Genomic DNA, 20,108 nt, shown 5'->3' on the forward strand with positions numbered 1-20,108 from the left:
ACGAAATCGCAATGGTAAATTCGTCGCAAATGTAAATATATTGGAGTGTTTTTGTTCAGAATTGCGTACAGAATGAAGTTATTAAGCCTTTTTTTGTCTTCCAGATACGTGGGCTTCTATATTTGCAGAAATATGCGTCAACGTCAGAATTGACCAGGGCACCCCCTCAATGTTTACATCGCGACTCATGTTGACGCAGTATACGCACCAAGAGAGGTAACATAACAGATCGAAATGTCAATATGACCATTATATCAGTGGCCAAACGACGATGAGATATCTCTCGAAGAGTATAACGGCTGATTCGTTTAATGTATCCAGGCGTCTTTCTTTGATCCAAAATTTTGAAACTCAAATTCTATCGATTCGTTCCGTTAGCGATAAGTGTCGAAGTTGTTGAACGCGACGAGTTGCCGATGTACGATATATCCAATATTTTGGTTTCTACCGTCACTTGAGCCTGATCGCTCGGACGTAGCAGATCGGCTGGTGCGGGTAATTTTGATCCGTTGTTGTGACGCCAGTGCGTGTTAAACGTGACGTTATATTAACAGTGAGAGTGTAAAAACTAAAGTTAATCAGTGTCGTTTGAAGCAGTTACGTGTGCAGCTACGCAGCGCAGACTAAGGGTAAGTTGTTTGAGCAGTGAAAATATTTCTACAATGGTAGTTGCGAGCACCGGATCAAAAGTTACAGCCAAACAAGCAGAGATTTTTCTCGTCATTTTTCTGCTGTTAGTCCTACGCTTTTTTTTCGGTCCGTTTTCTGCGTTTCTTCGGGTCGAATCAGTTTAGCTAGGGGCAAGCAAATCGATTCCGAAACTGTAAAGTTAAGCGTTGAAAACGCTTGTATAATGGAGCTACTGGCTAGGATAGAGTTTGTATAGGAGGGTTCTGGCAGAGACGTTACACAAAAATGTACGCGCCGTGATTGGTCGAGCGCCTGCCCCTCCAGTCAGCCAACGAATCTGATGTTTGATTTGTGTTTATGTCGATCGTGTTACTTATACAAAATATAAACATGTCCGTATCCCGGTTACTCACGAATGCAATCTAACCTAGTATGACGTCTATTCTTACATACCCTTGTAACTACATTTTCATCGACTTTAATAGTTACACCCTGTGTCATATCTGTAGTTTTTATTTGTTCATTTTATATGAACCCACATACGTTTCATATCTACTCTCAATCCGGACGTGCGTGTCAGTTATATTGAACAAACCTTGTTAGGCAGGGGTAGCGGTTGTGTTCTATATTAAAGTGTCACTTGGCATTCAAAAATACGTCGATGGTTTATTAGCTACTTGAAATTTGCGAAATATAAACAGTCTAACGTACAATATAGACTCATTGTCAGTGGGATGAAATTTGACTGAAATGTAGGGAATTTTTTCAAACGTGGGTGATTCGTGGAATAACATAAAATTGAATGGAAGCGAATGAAGTGATATTAAATGGGATGAAAAAAACGAGGTGGAATTTCAAACTGTTTTGTTACGTTTTTCCCCCCTTCTTCGCAATCAATTCACTGGTCAAATTTACCGATCATTCGTTAAAACCGGAATTCGCGAAACTAAATGGCGTTCGGGTTTAAAAATACGTATTCAGTGGGCCAAAAAATGATGATGACCGCTTTCCTGTGTATTTTCGTACAAGTTACTCGATATCTGTATAATTTAATTTGATTTTACGTTTTTTTATGCCTGTTACTTTCGACGGCAGTCAATACAATTCCAAGACTATGCTACGTACATTATTCTCCATCAAAATAATGGTTTAATCATTTACACTAATTCGCGAATGGCAATATTTGATATAGCTCAACTCCGCTGCTGTGGAAAGCTTATAACTACATTGAAAGTAGGTATCTCTATCTCCACCATCAGCAGCAGATTTGCTGGAAACGGAAATTTTATTGAATTTTTCGCGGGGCCATACATTGCTAAATTATGTAAATAATGAAACTGATTCAGTTTATTGCTTATAATCGTATAACTTCCGTATTTTTCCTTACTAATATTTAATATAATGTCTGCCCGAAATAAAATGTGCGTGTCTACCAAGATTTTGGCTTACTCGTGTGGATTACTCATTTTCAATTACAATTGTACTATCATACGCTATGATTCTACTTCACCTTACCTACATTTATCATTAGCTATATCAATGCTGCTATTCAATTGTTGCTAGTTGATCACTGCGCTACAAATTCAAATCCGAAATCGACGAGGTTGAGACGTACGATGTGTTAATTAAAGTATGATTTTCTTGGTCGGTTGAGCACTCAATCAATAGAAATAGGCGAATGAAACTGCGTTCATTGTTGTAGCAAGTCAAATAATAGATATCAATAGTCGTTAAAAAAAAGAACATCGAGTATCATATTTTAGAAGGTATTTGGCCCACTTTTACGATCTATTATCACTCGAATTAAAAGGTTGGTAGGTTCCATGTCGTTAGATGTCATCATTGTTGTTTCTTATATAGCTTTTTATATCCACTTTCTTCTATTCGTCGGGAACGGCTGTAGACTAAACAGTTTACGAATTCCCTTCTTTCAGTGTCTAATTTTTTAGTAAACAGTATTTATTAATTAACAATGTTACCCTTCAACTTTACACGTATCGTTAATCTACTTGTTTGTGGAGTTGAATATTCTATGACAATGACTAACTAACCCGTCATTGACTTATCATGACTCATCGTAATGACGCCTCACATGCCAGTTTGAACTTTTTGCTTCTAGTTCCTAACGAATCTGTGAGCTTTTTTCTTTTTCTTTCTATTAACCAGTCATTACAGTTTGATAGGTACGCCTAACTGGAAAGCTAGCAAAAAAAAAACTGCGTAAAATGGTCTTAACGACCAACGAAAATAAGTCATAATTGGCTGATACGTAGTCTATGTATAGTTTTCTCAGATGTTCCAATTGAACTGCTTGGCGTATAAGCTTTGATGAACAACCACTGCGCAGTTTCTGAATCAACAAAGGAGATGATCCACAGTGAGTAATCTTTTTAGGCTTATCGACCGCAATGACTGTTCATCTTATCATTTTATTTTGTCTTAATCTGGACAGCTATCGGCTCAGAACCGATACTGACTCTGAATCATAAATTCGCGATCAGTTGAGCTTCGTCTTCGTGCAAGGTAGCGTAAATATTGTGAGTTAATGTACTCATGGTCAAGTTACTTTATATTGATACATTGATTCGGAAATTGGTGGAAACTTTGTTAATATTCATTGTAGCCTTCGCTGCTATCGTCATGGCCGATAAAAACACCGACGCACTTCGGAAAGTCGCTCTTACTACTGGCGAATTTTCCAAAAATTTTTTGACGACCGTGGCTGGTGACACTTCGAGTAATTTGGTCGTATCCCCGTTGAGTGCTCAAGTTGCGCTCGCCATGGCTGCCTATGGAGCTGGCGGCAAGACAGCAACGCAAATGCGAAAATCTCTGCTACTTCCGGAAGACAACCAGCTCGGTCAATCCGGCTACAAGTCTCTGATCGAAAGATTGAACGGTGTGAAGGAAGTGGAACTGCGCATCGCGAATAAAATATATCCTGCAAAACAGTTCGTGATAAAATCTGCATACAAGGAATTAACTGCTAGAAAATTTTTGTCCAGGTGCGAGGAACTGGACTTTCATAATTCGGAAGCGGCTGCTCGTACCATAAACTCCTGGTGCGAACAGCAGACTAACAATCGTATCAAGGATGTAATTGCCAGAGGCAGCCTCCATCCCAACACAGCTCTGGTTCTCGTGAACGCTGCCTACTTCAAGGGTAGCTGGGCCAAGAGGTTCGATCCATCTCTAACTGCGGACAGACCATTCCATGTCAATGATAAAATTAGCAAAATCGTTCCTACCATGTTCTTGAAGCATACATTCAGGTTTGGCCACCTTCCCGAAGTCAATGCAAGGTTCATCGAACTACCGTATCGGGGCAACGAGTTGAGCATGGTTATAATACTGCCCAAAGAAGTGAACGGGCTCAAAGCGGTACGGGATAATCTCCACAAAGTGAATTTGGCAGCGCGGTTAAAGCGGACAGGTCCAAGCCACGTTGAGCTGTCTCTACCAAAGTTCAAAATCGAAACCACGTTGAACCTCGAGCAGAGTTTGAAAATTTTGGGAATGACCGACATGTTTCAGGACGGGGCTGATTTTTCTGGCATCGCCGATTCTGGACTCAAAATTAGCAAGGTCGTCCAAAAGACCTTCATCGAAGTCAACGAGGAGGGTAGCGAGGCGGCTGCTGCTACCGTTATCGTTGCTATGCCAATAAGTCTTGATGCTCAGCCCCCGCCACCAGAAAGATTTATCGTCGATCGGCCGGTGTATTATGCGATATACCATCGAGACTTGGAGGTAACCTTGTTTAATGGATTTCTCCACCAACCTTCCGTGTCATAAGTCACGATGATGTGGGTACAGCTGTGTATCTTAAATAAATGTTCACATCAGAATGAAGTGAAACGATCATTTTGGAACTCGAACACCTATACGTTGAAAGAATGATTAATTGTGTGAAACCATTAAGTGGGTACTTGTACCGGTGCATGGATGATGAATGTCAATTCTCGTATTTGAATGCTGCGCTGGCAATTTTATTATATTCCTGTTACCGTGCAGCGTTGTGGAAATATAGTCATTATAAATGTCGGTTGGACTAACCATTAGTTTTATAGCGTGTAATAGAACTTCACATAATGACCCTTAATTTTTGTAAATCATAATCTTCAATTACACGTTACGAAATGAATTGACTCATGAATGGATAATTTAACTTTCGTCGTACAACTACATTCTCTCACAGAGTAATCACTGATAGATCTTTTGCGGAGATTTACACGTACCGTAATACCTGACACAATGACGGCATAGCGCATATAATATTTGCGGCGCGTGCAGAGGATCGCTAGACGAATAGGACTTTCGAACTTTTGCGAAGCGTGTGTTCAGCTTCAGGCGAACAACTGCTGGGGTACTTCGCTTTGTCTCTCACGTAGTTCGGATTCCGCTCTCCGTTGAGCAGAGGTGAGACCTTGCTTAGCACCGGGCAGACCTAATGCAATGAACGACGAGATTGCAAGCGGCAAGAAACAGCGAAATGATACACAGTTTTAATTTACACTTGTTGCTGCGCATGCGGTTACCATTATCGCTGTATTCCATCGTCATCGATAACCCATGTCCAAGGAACTTCTCGAACGAGTCAGTTGACACACACTGGCGCTTTTTAATATCCTGACTTCGCGGCGGTTCCTCCCTCGGAATATGAGATCTCAATAACGTAGCCGTTATATTCAAAGAGGTCCTGTCGCGATTTAAGGTCTTATCATTTGAAACAGAGGTGAAGTGAAAAAAATAAAAATAAAAATAGGAATCCCTACCCTTGACTCTCGGGTCAAGTATCGCCGAGGATCGTCATCGCCCGGTTATGAAATTATCGATTAGTCAGTTATTAACGACTGAGATAACCACTTCAGGGATTCGAAGACGGATCAAGAGGACCTCGGCCAGATCGATGGAAATTACTCAACAAAATTACCGCCGAGTGACACTAGCTATAATAATCGGTCATCGCGAAGTGATTACTCAGTATATAATACACTCCCCCGTGAAGGGCGAAACGGGGATTATATAGAGCAGTAACATCCGACTTTATTGGCTTTTAAGCTTAATCGGGTGTGTTGGATGCGATTGATTTAGGGCTGTTCGCAGAGACTGCAGAGTGATTTACCTTACACGTTCCAAAGGGAAAAGTTTTTGTTCGAAAAATTTCTCGCGTATACGTCTTTTGAATGGGAACGAGCTGGTGGATTCAAACAAATATTTGTAAATCGAGCACGCTGCGCGCCTTAAGTGGCAAGTAAAGATTTGGCGTTGGTACCGAAATGGCATACTTATCAAAGAGCGGAGGTGGTAATGTATTTCGGGGAATTAATCCAACGCGATATACACAAAAAGACAGTGGTCTCCGTGAGAAATACCTTTTACAGAAGTTTCGCTGTTTCCCATTTCTCTCCATCCCTCGCAGGGATTAACTTCGTTTTATTTGTTCCTCTTCTTCCGCCGGGTTTTCATTTCGTTCCAGGGGGGGTGGGAGGGAGGGGGCTGAAATATCGCTGAAACTTTTTCGTGTATAACTAAATCCCCAATGTCGATCGCATTAGCGTTCGGTGAAGTTCACCAATTCAAATTCGATGAGGCTCGTTGACGTGTCGGCAGGGAGAATCAGCTCGGCCAACAAAACAACAACTTTCAGTGGGGGTGTAAGTTGGGCTGAAAAGTTAACTGGTAACTAACGCGCGTCGATAAACGTGGGCTAACGAGGACGTGACCACGGAACACGTTATACGGCTGACGTGAAACTTTGTGTACGTTTAATTGAACGTCTACAACTTTTCATTCCAAGATTGGTAGCACTGGGTATGACGTTGATTTGAAGGGGAAGGCACTCCTTGATTTTTTCACTTGATTGAGATTGCTTGTTCATAGAAATTCTGTCTCAGATAGCCCCTGTATCTTATTTTTACGGTAACGTAGGTACATTTAAAAAATCGAATACGGTATGATTTTCTCAAAACTAGTCGAGAACAACTCGTACCATTTTGGCAATTGTTGTACGTCGGAATTGAAATTCAGTTGTTATTTTTGTGACAGCTGAAACTGGGCACGACGAACCAACTGTAACGAAACCTTGTCCGCGTATTAATCAGATTTGGATTGTTGTGTCCGTGTCGCCTGTGCGAAAAGGCTGACAATACCAAATGCGACACCTAAATTAATAGGGTCTAATTTTACGCGGCTAGTTTAATTTCTGCTTTAATAATGAGACGTGTCTTCTAGGACTCTGTGATGCAGACGTCTAGACGGTTATTTACTGAAGGAAATTTACACAATACCATATACTTACTATAAAAGCCATCAAAGCTTCTCCCGCAGGCTGAAATCTGCTTCTTAAAGGGGTACTTTGTAAGTTCGAAAATTATATTCGATTGTTTCGTATTTTCTCGTCTCTCGGTTAGCGCTAGACAATTTGGAACGGCGACAAAAATAAGAACATTCCTTTGAAATTTAAAAAAATCGGGGCTACCGACTATTTCGTATCAGAGTTGAGCCTATAAAATTGTGCCTCTCGAGCATTGATTTTGACTATCATTATACTTGCAAACAAGATATCAGTTTTACGAGTCTGACAAAACTTGACCTTATATAAAATTGTCACACAACTCGTTACTGCCGATGAAAACACTTCCGAAGGAGAAATTTTATTCAACTTTTCTCACCTTTCTCATCCGCGGGAATAAGGCAGCTTAAACTCGGTCTCGCCGAGTGACATCCAAGATCAAAAATAATGTTGAACCCGAGCCTCTTTTATTAAAACGAAACTGGAAGCGTGGGTAGAATTATTATACCACCAACTGCTGCTTACACGCGGGATCGCGGGATACTTTGAACAGAACGACCAAAAGCTCTCTGGTGTTCGATGTCTATCTCGGCGATAATACAAGAACCGTCGCAGAGATTCTCGTAGCTGTTGTGATTGCATCGCTCTTCCCCGACTCCTGTGCTGATGACGTAATATCCTGTTTCCCCGCGTTTACCGCAGCTGTGCTGAAAACTATTACTTGCACCCATATCCTCGGGACTTTGCGGCGCCCGGATCTTTCGCCACACGTACCTTGAATGGTTCAGAATGGGAGCTGAAAATTATGTCTGGTTATTTACCGCGTGTCATTTCGCAGGGCAAGAACTGACAGAGTGAATTGAGTTAGTTAATCCCAGCTGGCATGGCGTAATTTCCTGCTCTATGCCGTTACATTCGTAATTACAGGTATAGAAGCTTGCGAATTATTTTCTCGCCTGTTTCAAACTACCTTCCATAGCTCATTATCCTCCATTCAATTTTGCAGCACTGTCTGACCGATTGTTGGACTAATTGGAATTTGATTGAACCCAGGCTTCCATGTCTCCACATATCTCGGGTTCAACCGAGCTTCGCTTATTACTCTGGTTGGAATCTATTCGTACGAAACTGGCTTCCGATCGGACTTAGGTACTTCTGTAACTTCTGTTCTTACGGTTCGAAGGGCTGCGGGAGGAAAAAGTCGTGGCACAGTTAAGTGCAACCTTTTGAACACCGGAACGTTGCATCGCCGTGACGCGGAGTATCGGTTGTTTCTCTCGAAGCTGTTTAACGACATTAGTAGCTACGTATGCTGGAAAATTTTCCAAGTAATATTCAGCGCGAATGCGACCCCGTTTCCATTCAGTAGCTGCTACCCCGTTTCGCGGTGAATCGAACACCACTACGTGTCGAGTAAACTTTGTAAAGTGTCATTATCGATACCGTATCACCACACTGTCTTGGACTCAGTATCACCTGTGGAGGATGTCATTAAATCCGTGAATAGAATGCTAGGATGTTATAGGAATAATAACGAGCCTCGATTCGTTTCTAATTTCACTCTCTTAGAATCTGGATATTTCGTATTGAATCATCACGATGATCGAGGTTATTAATGATTGTATTTTTGCATCTTCTCGTGATCGTAATGATATGGTTGTAACTCACCGTATTTCTGGCTACGAGTGAATTTGGTTGGGTAAAGCACGCGGAGGAAGGATCGAAGCGATGCGTAGGTGCTGATAGTTTTTTGCCTTGCTAGACTCAAGGCAACGAAAGTGATCCATTGCGATATTCGCCCAAGATACAAACCACAAACAGAGGACACAAGATTTTATCTCTAACGAAACACGCGCGTCTGCGTGGGGGTGGCGTTTTGAACAACGACGTGGCTATAAATGTAAAACCTGGTGAAGAACCCTCGATTCTGGAACGTGGAAAGGAGATAAAATGATAATAAACCATCCCTCAAAAACGACGTACTCAGGCACTCGCGCGTTAAGGAGGTAGAATCTTGAAAAAAGGAAAGAAAAGAAACGCCGATATGGAACGCGTCGTAAATTTAACCACCGCTGCGTACCTAGACGTCGTGAATCACTCTGGAAATTTAGTGACGCCTTGATTTTATCCAGTAGAATTATCCGCAACAAGCTGCAGAATAAATTGTATTTAATTACAATTGATGCCCGAAAATTGATATTTTTGTTCAGCAGCCGCTAACTATTGATAAAGCATGTAAAGTTTTACCATGTTTTACCAGTCAGGATAAACGAACAAATAAGTAAAAAACTAATCATTGAAAGTCGCAATTCTGTGATAACGAGTTAAACAAATGATTTAACGTTTTTCGTGCTATATGGTACTTATCGATGTAACATGCACACTGTACGATGCCCTGGTTTAATTCACGTTGCGCCACGAGGTGCAGGGTAAATCAATGTTCGTAACAGAGTCCGATAACTCATTTCCAAGGAGTCACGTGTCCGCGGACCGCGTGATCATTTCGCGAAGCACATGCATAGGATAAATATATCGAATTACGCAAATAGAAATGGGGCACTCCTCTGTTATAGACGGAAGCCAGTGCATCCGTGAGAGAAGCTTCGCGAGACTTGGGGCCGCACTCGGTCTCGTATATCGAGCGAACTTAGTAGTTAACTTATAATTTGCTTGAGAAACTTCGTCTAGGATAGTTGCAGAGCCCTTGCCTGACGTTATCCTCTAAATTGCTTCTTATTTGTCCGTGCAAGCATCGCTAATGAACCGCAGTCGAGTGCTGCTGCACCATTCGCGGTAAAATGACGAAGAGAAAACGGGATCGAAAAGGGAAATCAGTCCTTAATGACCGAGAATGCCGTGTCCACTCGGGGGTGGCTAATCGTGAGTGGCCCAAACTCGACTTCGTCCAAAGATCGGAACGAGCTCCGACGGTGTTTCCTCGTCGAGTGGTAATGCCAGTCACTTCGGATCAGGAAACCTGCGTATTATGCCCCTCGCGTCAACCCCCGGCCCAAGATAAGGATCTCGCGTGCTTCCTCCTCCCTTAACCGTTTCCCTTCTTATTACATTTCTTTGACGCATTGTGCATATTATAGCCACGCGAAATCCATCACGTCGCGGTCGCAGCAAAATGGCGGTACTAAAATGAACCAAAATTGGCCAGTATGGATTAACTATTACTACATAAAGTATCCGACGGTGTTAAATCAACACCAAATTACAGTTTCTATGTATAATTCCACACCTAATTTTTTCTACAGTATTAAGCAAACCCTTGCCACAAAAATTACACGAGTCATCTCATTTTAATTCGCGAACTTCGAGCCGCTCCTTGACTCCCATGAAAGTTGTACCATGCTTTTTCGTACTTTTAAATCTGAACTCTGCAGCCTTACACTAGTTAGGAATAACGATGACCCAATTGTCTATGATCAGATAGTATATTTGCTATTCACATGGGTGGAAATTTTTACATTTCTCGACATGCGCTCTACGAACATCAGTTTCTGGCTATTTTCAGAGTAGGAGAAAGGGTGTTTTAGGGTTCTTCCCGGTTGTCTCTGCGTTTTCTCTGAGCAGAAGCCTCGAGGTTTTCACTGAGATATGCAATTAGCGTTAAGGGTGTCCTGGGTCTATTCTGTCAAAAAGTCACTCGCTGCACGTACAACGTTACCCGAATCCTCCATTTGCTGAGAATCTTGGGTCCGAACATATTTCAAGGTGACTCCTTGGGCACTGACTAAAGGCTAGAGCTTTACTGTTGCCAAGGAGATATTCGGCCGAAGTGGTTTGGATAGCCGCTTTCTATGCTGCGGCGGTTTCGACGTTATTTTACCTGCCAACGCCATACCGGTAACGTCTTGAATTTCGGAACAGAACGACGAGACACGTTTGAGCTGTTCACTTCGGTCAAATGAATCGTTGGCCATAAAACGCCCCCCCGACTTTTGCAACTTATTGATTCGCGGATTTCAATAAGACCTCCTTCCACCAAACGCTTTAATTTTCTACCCCATTTCCACGCAATCGGTGAAAATATAATTTTTACACCCGGTGGGCGTGTCCGCCATTTCAGTTTCAGCAACGGATCCTTTTGAGGGGTATTAACATTCAATTTTTAGCTATTTTCCCTTTCACTTTTCTCTCCTGTAGGCGCCCCACGGTCTCTTCTGAAAATCTTGTCACGTTTACCGCACAAAATACCTTTCCTCGGACAGTTTGCGAAAAACAGACAAAAATGAGGCTAATGTATTCGCGTATAAGAAACGGGGCCTTTCCACGATAGCATTTTCTTTTACCAAATATTTATCCGCTGAACGTAAGGAAGGCTGAATCGAATTCATCGCGCCTATACGGATTCTTCGGGAAACAAAATGATTGTTGAGACGAAACCGATCGCAGTGGATTAATGAATTGTCCGTGAATTTGCTTTGGAATATCCTTGGCGCACGTCCGTCCGTTCCATTAGATCATCAATCTTCATGATTCACGCGAGGTGTGCGAAACACGTTCGATTACTTTCGCCAATGAAGTTTCTTATGCAGTAGATAGATAAACATGACTCGAGAGAAATAATTAATCAGGAAACTTTTATGTATTCGTATCTTCTCTCGCGTATAAAGTATCCGGCAAAAATACTTCATTATTTTCCTCTGATCCTCGTCTGGAATTCTGCTTCGACGATCGTAATCGAAGGCGTGTGCAAATCTGGGTCTGTGTGAAAGAAATCATACATGAATAACTGGGTTGAAAGCCACCGCGATAAAAACCGAATTGGGAGAGGTATAAAACGCATCGGAGCCGCGGGACGATGATGTCTGTGACAGCCGGATGTATAGTTTACCACATTTTTATAAATCCCATCAATACATATAATGTGCCAGTCCGCGAAAGGCGGAAAAGCAATTTTTACCGGCCCCACAAGAGTTATGTTCGCCTGACACGTACGTTGCGGATATACCTATATGATACAAAACTGCATGTAACTGCGGCGTCGTATATACATCAAAACACGTGCTCTTGCAATTTGTCGATATCAATTCAATCGCGACGATCGCGATCGAGGAGTGCAGGTAAGAAATGGGGAAAGGACTTTCCACGGCAGGAAACTTCGGTGGAGATCCGATGAGGTGGATAAAACCGCTGAGCCGAACGAAAGCTCTCACAATCAATAAAAATATAGCCTCGATACGTGTAGACAATACATATTCATGTGTGTGTATAATGTGTATGTATTATATATATATATATGTATATGTACAGTGTTGCGAAAATGAAGAGCATCTGCAGAAGCCCGCTTCGTCATGTTGTTGAACGCGTCACGTCAAAACCTGTCGCTCTACGTTTTTTTTAGACACTTACTTTCGCCACACTTTTATCACGAGCGATATTCAATTTAATGTAACGAAGATGGAGTTGCAGGAAAGTGTGTAGGTGGTTTATTTCACACAGAAAATTGAGATCCGAGCTTCTTGACGCGAGTGGATAAACATGTTGATAAAAAATTGTTTTGACAGAGAAGTATGATATTCGTATCTGCATATTCGTTGGAACGATTATGTTTTTCTGTTGACATATGGAGAAGGGTTCGGTTGATTTTGCAAATATAAGCGGAGTGCGGGATTTGGAGAGAAACGTTACAGTTATCCCGAAAACCTGACGCGAGTGATTGACTCGGAATTTTTATCAACTCTCTCGTTCGCCCTTCACGTCAACGAACTGTCACTCGGTCACTGTTGCCGATCGATATAGCAAATATTTCTGGTCCAGTGAACGAATCGAGCTATATTTCAAAAGCACAACCGAGTGATTTTGGTAAAAATTATGAATCTGTGAAAGCGTTTGGCTCGTGACCAAAAATTTCTATAAGGATAACGCGTTTCCCTCGTCCTTTTGACACCGAGATCCAAGATATACATGTAAACAACGCCCACCTAATATTTTATGAGCAATATTTCTCGCATCGTTGAACATTGAATAGCCAAGTCCGCAGCTCGAGAGCCTTCGTAATTCAGTTTTCGGGTTAGATTTTTGGCATTCAGTGAATTTTCTTCTGTTATTCCGGCTGGCTTTGTTCCCGTTGGCCATAATGCATCGCGGCTCGCAACTCCAGCACGGCATATGATGTGGCTTACGCATCACCGATTCAGAATGGCTTTCCTCGGACGAAATAAATGTGAAAGCTCGTGTGCCTCGCGCTCGTTTAGAATCACTCGGCGTCGAAGGACGCGAACTAAAAGTTGGATCCTGTAAGTTTCCCTTCCTTCATTCCGAGATACGTATGTCCGAGTTCCTCGGCGATTGAACACCTGACATTGCATTATCATCCGAGGAGGACTTTTTCCACACCGCGAGTAATCGTAAACTTTCCAAACGGCACGATCACTTCCGCAGGCGTTTAGAATTTTTCAACAATTCGTAGGGAAATTCGCTGGCTGCTTATCGCAGGGCTTCTTTACGTTTCGTGACAATCGACAACAAAGCTGCGTGACGTGGATGAAGATGGGGTTGGATAAGCCGGGAGAATTATTGGTCCTGGATTTTCAAGATTCAGGGGGTTGAAATGAACTTCAAAGCGCAATCTGCGCCTCGGATCGGTGACGCAGATTCTATCCGACTGACCGAGGGTGAAACATCAAACCTCAGGGAGTGGATTTTAATTCGTTTAACATAACGGAAATCGCTGGAAGTCGGTAATTGCCACGTGTTACCCGGTTAACTTTTTCGCGGACGTGCATCGACGCTGATATTTCCGCGGCGAGGGAAGATGAGGGCTGAAAAAGCGTATTAAGCAGGACGCCAAAAGTTCAGGAAAAACCGGGTGTGAGGCACCGACTCGGCACAACAGTTGTGACTTAATTTGATACATTCATCATGTCTCAAACCCCGCGTTCCTTTGAGTAGCGAATCACGACGGCACTCGCCTTGTTAAAAATGAAACATTGCTTCACTTGACTTTCCTCGTTTATTCCTGTACTTCATTTTGCCATACCTACCTTCGTACCTACTTGACGCTTTTTCATTTAATCAAACTTATTGTATACTTGAACGGAGTTGCAGGTAATATTTTCTCACCCCGATCGTTTATCACTTGTTGTAACAAGTGTTCAACTACCTGCTTTCAGACTCGCAACTCGGATGCTTACCATAGGTTTACCGATTGGTTTTGTATTTTTTACAGATTTATTAAACGAATATTAGGACAGTTCTAACCCGAAATCGGAAAAATTTTTGTCGAAATAATAATAGCATAAATATTTTATCTCTCAAAGTGAAAATGTTTTCTGGGTGGTTAGAGAGACCCGAGAAACTGAAAGCACATGAAATGAACAGTGATTCGTTTTTAAGTATAGGAAACAAAAACAAAAAAATTCCTTTTCACCTTGTTACCCTATGAAAGAATTTGATGACTCGGAGCAATATTAAAAGCAGTCTCAAGCTATCTTATAAAAAGCTCACTCAAGATTTTTCGGGAAAAACTAAGCAAGCAAAGTGCGTCGAACCTTCTCATAAAAACTCTGCACCACGATTTAGAAGAATTTCAGTGCCACTTGACGAATACCAAAAAGCGAACTATCAAAAATTTATAGACATGTCGATGACATCATTTCGTCAAGAAAGCTACAACTCGGTTTTTTTTTTATTCCGGTATAACTCGAGATTCGTTTTGGTCGGTGCTGCGATTACGTCTTTCTTACTTTCAGATCGTTGAGGGTTGAAAAAAGTGAATTAGTTAAAAGGATTTGATACGCATTGGTAACAGTACCCATATTATATTCATCGGGATATAACGAAATTGCTTTATTGACGAAATTTTAAATATTGTTACGAAAGGTTTCGCCATTCGCACCACGACTGCAGTTGTGTGAAAAACTCTTTGATACCGAAAGGGGGTGTGAAGTTCTCGACTGAAAAAAAATGGGGTGATTCCTAGCCCGTTTTCATGTCTGACAGTCGTGCCCTCGGGCCTTGAAAAGTCTAATCTTGCCCGCTGTGTCTCTTTTTCGGATTACTTGATTCTCTTCTTTCTTTTGTTTTCTGTATTTGTTTTTTGTCCTTTTTCACCAATTTTCGCCAAAATTTTCTCGTTAAAGAATACGTGGTGTGAATATAGGCCATAAACACCGACCACATCTGCAATTATATACCCGTGTAGATTATCTCTTAGTACCTATAAGGTGTGTAATTTCTTATTATGTGGGAAATATTCTAGCCGTCTTATATTGCAAAAGTTTGTTGCACCCATGCGGCATGAAGCTTATAAGAAGACAATATAAAATAAATTGACAATAACTGCAGGAAAAAACTTTTATACACCACTTTATACCTGTATAATAGATCTACGGTGATAAAATAAAGGTTGTAAGAATTAACTCCGGTACAGACTGTAACGATTTCATTATCTCCCAGCCTACGGTTGTGTATATATTAATTAATGGATGCAATTGCATCGCAAGAGTGATAGACCAGTACACTTTGCCAACATTATCCTCCGACTGCAGGGTAAATCTAAATTGAAACTATAATTACAGTAATGGAAATATTTTCCCTATCCGCGCTCTCGTATTCACGGGTAAATATTGCCCTTGCCTTGCAGCGAAACGGAGAAATCGCGATTCCAGAGACATCCCTGATTGCAGCTGGCTTTTGCATATATATAAGTGCGTCTGATTCCCCGGTGGCAAAGGAAGATGAGAGACAGGTCAGCACTAGATACGGCTGAACCGTTTGACGTTAAACTGTTTACTTCGGTATGCAGTTCCGCTCGTTTATAGATTATCGCTATTAAGATAAACCCCCGGCTCGAGACTGCGATCAGAGATGCTAGATTTGTCGAAAATTTGCATCGCCGTGTAGAAATGATGTCGAACATTGATTAAATTGAAGATGGTTGATCATGTTGAATGATAAATGGTCTGTAGAGTCGGAATCGAAATTTAGGAAATAAAGTTATATCCATAGGATACGAAAATGCACATGTCTCACAATTAGTACGGTACAACAGTTGTTCATCAGCAATGATGTTTTGGCGTCAAAACATTAATTAAATTATAAAAATACCGTAATACTAGATTTGTTGAATGTTTTTCAAGTAATTTGTCGAAAGTTTAATACGTAATACTCAAGGTTGTAATTTATAGCGTGAAACCTTTTCTCAAATTGTTATCATATCTGACAATAGCTCGCGTCAACAGAATCATCTGAAATTCATTTCTGGTACGTGGTACGAATATTGTTCCATTTAAATTCACCAAAACTGGCTCTAGCATCATTGCCGCCGATTTTTGAAACATCTTTCTTCTTTCTCCAACTTTTCGTTCAAATTGTACGTCACGTAACTCATCGTTAACAGAGTACACAACAGATTTGTGAATTATCTCGGAAGAGAATTTCATCGCGTTCTTATGATAATTTTATAACTATTAGTAGGGAGTGACTCGTTGTACTATTAAACGCGAGATTTGGGTTAATAAATCGTACGGTTTTGACCAACGATTGGCACCGGTCTCTCAGGTAACACGAGGGCTCGGGAATACCTGGAGAGCGTGTAACACAGAAGGGGATGAACGAGATGTCACGGGGGCGGATGGTCAAACCCTGTAACGCATGCCCTTTATTCACCGAAATGTGTGACAGTAGTTAATTAACAAATAGATCTTTAGGGATGGCGCGGGTGCTCGGCGTGTTCTCCAGGCTTTTGAGATCGATTTCCAGTTTGATCCCGGGTGTCCTGCCGGGTTCCAAACCGCCGGAGCCTCTCGGGACGCCCCCATAAGAGGAGCCCGCCTAAACCACTCGGCGTGGCGGTCGATGGGCCTCCGTTAGGCCACTTAATGAGATTAATACTCTTGTAACTGCGTTCGGCACAGGTATACGTTATTACATGTATGTGCCGAACCCAATATGACCTACGATGTAAATTAGGAACTTGAGGAAACCGCCGACTACAAGCATATGACGAAACTGACTGCTTTGCGAATAACACGAGTACCTACAATTTTGGCTAACTTCGTACAACGTTTGATTGAAATTATTATCAGTTGATTGGGAGTTGTGTTACTTATTGAAAGTATCCACTTTTCTTCGCTCGAAGTTAGTGTGCTTTTCATTTTTTTCCATACTCATCCGACTGGCACTGTAGAACGTAATTTAGCTCGATCGAAGAGAAACGCATATATAGGAATAATTCAATTGCTTCGAACAATGATTGTAAGGTACTGCAACGTTGAAACAAAATTCCAAATGAAGGTGAAATTTACGAACTGCTATTGGCTAAATGAATTAAGTTCATTTAAGGAATAGCAGAATAAGTTAGGTTAAGCTTGGATCAAGTAAACGGATTACTCGCTTCTGTGACTTCTCTTTTCCTCTTGTAGTCCAATCAGCGTGTGATCAAACGGATGAATTCTTCTTCCAATGACCGTTCCCTGATACATTAAACAAAATTATCGTAGTTTCGTTTCATACTACTTTTCATACATGTTTGTGTGAAACTACGCTGCCTAGCGCCAAAGAGGTTCGGTACCTTTGTGAGTAAAAATGTTGTACACGGTATTTGGAGCTGAATAACGACAATTTTTCGAAACGCCGGCCGGTTCACGTCTAAACAAAAGCAAAAAATAAGCGTATTCGTGTCTGGGGCTTCTTTTGCCGTTCCTACAAATTCGCCAATGTTCTCCGCGTGTTTGTTAGCAGAAACATTTCTTTCAATGGAACCTGGATTTAGGAGGGACTAGCCAATACGGGTGAAAAGGTACATGTATAGATATACGCGCTTTGGGTATAAGGGTTGTTGTGCTCGTCTAGCGTTCAAAACAGAACCTAACCCAGTCGTAGCGATTCGAGACCGTAAATAACCTCTGCGTGTGGAGAAGAACGGAAGCAAAGAAAATGAGAAAGAAACAAATCATGAAATTATGTCTGATGCGATGAAACCATCCGCGTTGTACGGTGAAATTGGTATCGCGTTTCTTTATCTCAAACAAATGGCTACACTCGGTGCAATTGGCCCGTCTCTTGAGCGGAATTAACGTGGCAATACCTAGATCCGTTCGTTGAACGTTATCTTTATTTCGTTATTCGCACAGGTACCAAAATCATTCGAGCACCGTGTGCAAAAGTAAATACTTCTCCGTTGTCACGTTGCAAAATATTTTCCCAAAAATTTATCCCGATCACGATGCCAATAACTGTGGTCAAGTGGGTTTGTCGGAACTTAATTTGCTTTGCCTTTTTTCTGTGAACAAAAAAGTAAGAGAAAATCATTGAGCGAAGCTTTCCGAACAGTGGATAGAGGTTTCGTTGAGGTGAAAAGGTGTTTTCACACGGTTTCGGGAACCGTCAGGTGATTTCTTTCACCGCACGGGTTATTTGGGCCCGAAACTGACCCATTTACAGGACTTGCGAACTTGAGGATTCTTACTAATGGCCTGGTTAGATCGAGGGTATAATTTCAATTTCCCTGAATTGTTGTTTCGGGATACTGAAGTGGCTAATAAACTTCCATGTGTGACTTAAACAATGAGATTATTAGAAACGAGTTGGACGGAGTCTGAGGGCAGTTTCTTTATGACGTCTAATTACGTACGACTTGTTCGCGATCATTTTGGACAGAAATACTATGCTAGGGAAAAAGTTTACCGATCCAAATATACGTATCTTGATCTCAACAACTTTGAATAAATACGGTTATGAATTTTCCGCGAGCTTCCTTGTTTTTCTCTAATTCAGTTAAAAATCTCTGTCCTCGTTATTCCATGGAAATTCGAGAGATCCTCTCACGGTTACATTTAGAACACAGTCTTTTATTGAACATTATTTTCCTTCGTAAGAATATTTGCGTGATGGATGGATTCTTCTTCGCCTGGATAGATCGAGACAAAGCTGCTAAGCTTTACCTTACGGAAAAGAAAATTTTCACGAAGTCGAGTATATTCTCATTTACGCATACATGCACCGTGACGATGAGGAATTTTACGTCACGATGTACGGACAATAAATTTCAACAGAGTCGTAAACAATACGTGTATGAATATATAAGCGATGGAAAATAAAAATCCGAGAGCAAAAAAAGAAAAACGTCAAATAAGTCTGCAGTAACGGCTCGTGTAAACGTGACCGCAAAACTTCGCGTCAGGTAGCCGTAGACGGTTTCGGTTTTGCATTTGCCAGCGCCGGTGAGTACGATGTTCAAGTCTGTACATGTATGGATTATAACTTTGTCACGGATTGTAGAACGGGCTTCAGAGGTTCGAACCCGGTTGAATTCTTCGCTGAAGGAAATTGCGGGAATTTATTTACCACCCCGAAGGAATATAAAATTCCAGTAGGATTCTCAATCGGGTTTATTTCCATGTGAAGTGCTGCCTTGTACTCCGAATGTGCGTGGAATGAAAGCTCCGCGCCTCCAGCTCTTCATTCTTAGGATAACAAAAGTACTCTTCTCTCCTCTTCGTCCAACGTATAACGTATAACACGTGCAACGACTAGAAAACTAGTCTCATATTGCGCGTTGAAATCAATCCTCGCAGATTCCTGAGAGCTTCGGTATTCGGTCGCGAAAAAGAAGATTCCTACGAACTTAAAGCGATTCTTAGCTTATCTCGGAAAATCGAAACGAAGTTTTCAAATAGATAAAATATTCGAGCTCGGATCGTACGAGTCGAGGACTAAAGTGGAAGGATGTCAACGTCACGAATCGTTGAGTTAGGATAAAGGTGTTGCGAAAGGTGAGCAGGATTAGGCAGTGGTAATTTAGGAAGCGTGCCAAGTGAGTCAAGAAAATTAATTAGCAGGGAAAATCGTCCTGGCGTCTATCCAAACTTGCTGCTGTAGTTGTATTAGTGCATTGCGAGTGTAACGAATGCATGCATTCAGCCCCCTCGGCAAATGGGTAAACACCATCCGGCGAATTCTCACGATGTAGGGTGAAGTTGGATTCCAACATGCCAACTCGTCTCTATCCAAACTGCGTGATTTGAGAGGGATTATTACTTTGTCGGAAGCAGAACGACGAATTGTTTGTCTGGTTGTAAACTGCTTATAATACCGTTAGAAAAAGAGAAACCAAAGACCGTGTCTACAGTTTCCGAATATTAAAAGGCGTGAAATTAGCTGGATATGAAGAATGTTTACGAAGTTGTAAATTTTCTCACTCTGAGAAAATCAATACGGAAACCGCTCT

At 41.6% G+C, this 20,108-nt stretch overlaps 2 protein-coding genes across 2 annotated transcripts in view; both read left to right on the forward strand.

The window, feature by feature from the left end:
• The first annotated feature begins 298 nt into the window (after positions 1-298).
• Positions 299-20,108, forward strand: part of LOC107221926 (octopamine receptor Oamb) — a 120,388-nt gene continuing 100,578 nt past the window's right edge. Inside the window, exon 1 of the mRNA XM_046731398.1 lies at positions 299-629. The gene's annotated coding sequence lies outside the window, so the exon portion shown is untranslated. The remainder of the gene's footprint in view (positions 630-20,108) is intronic.
• On the forward strand, positions 3,124-4,742 carry LOC107221920 (serpin B6). Its single transcript, XM_015661101.2, has 2 exons — positions 3,124-3,153; positions 3,254-4,742. Exon 2 carries the CDS (start codon positions 3,271-3,273, stop codon positions 4,423-4,425), a length of 1,155 nt encoding a protein of 384 aa, XP_015516587.2. The 5' UTR covers positions 3,124-3,153; positions 3,254-3,270; the 3' UTR covers positions 4,426-4,742.

This window comes from Neodiprion lecontei, chromosome 1 (genome assembly GCF_021901455.1).
Source record: "Neodiprion lecontei isolate iyNeoLeco1 chromosome 1, iyNeoLeco1.1, whole genome shotgun sequence".
NCBI lineage: Eukaryota > Metazoa > Arthropoda > Insecta > Hymenoptera > Diprionidae > Neodiprion > Neodiprion lecontei.

What these genes read in the sequence shown, in the direction of transcription:
- LOC107221920 (XM_015661101.2), top strand. Translation starts at nt 3,271, where the DNA reads ATGGCCGATAAAAACACCGACGCACTTCGGAAAGTCGCTCTTACTACT.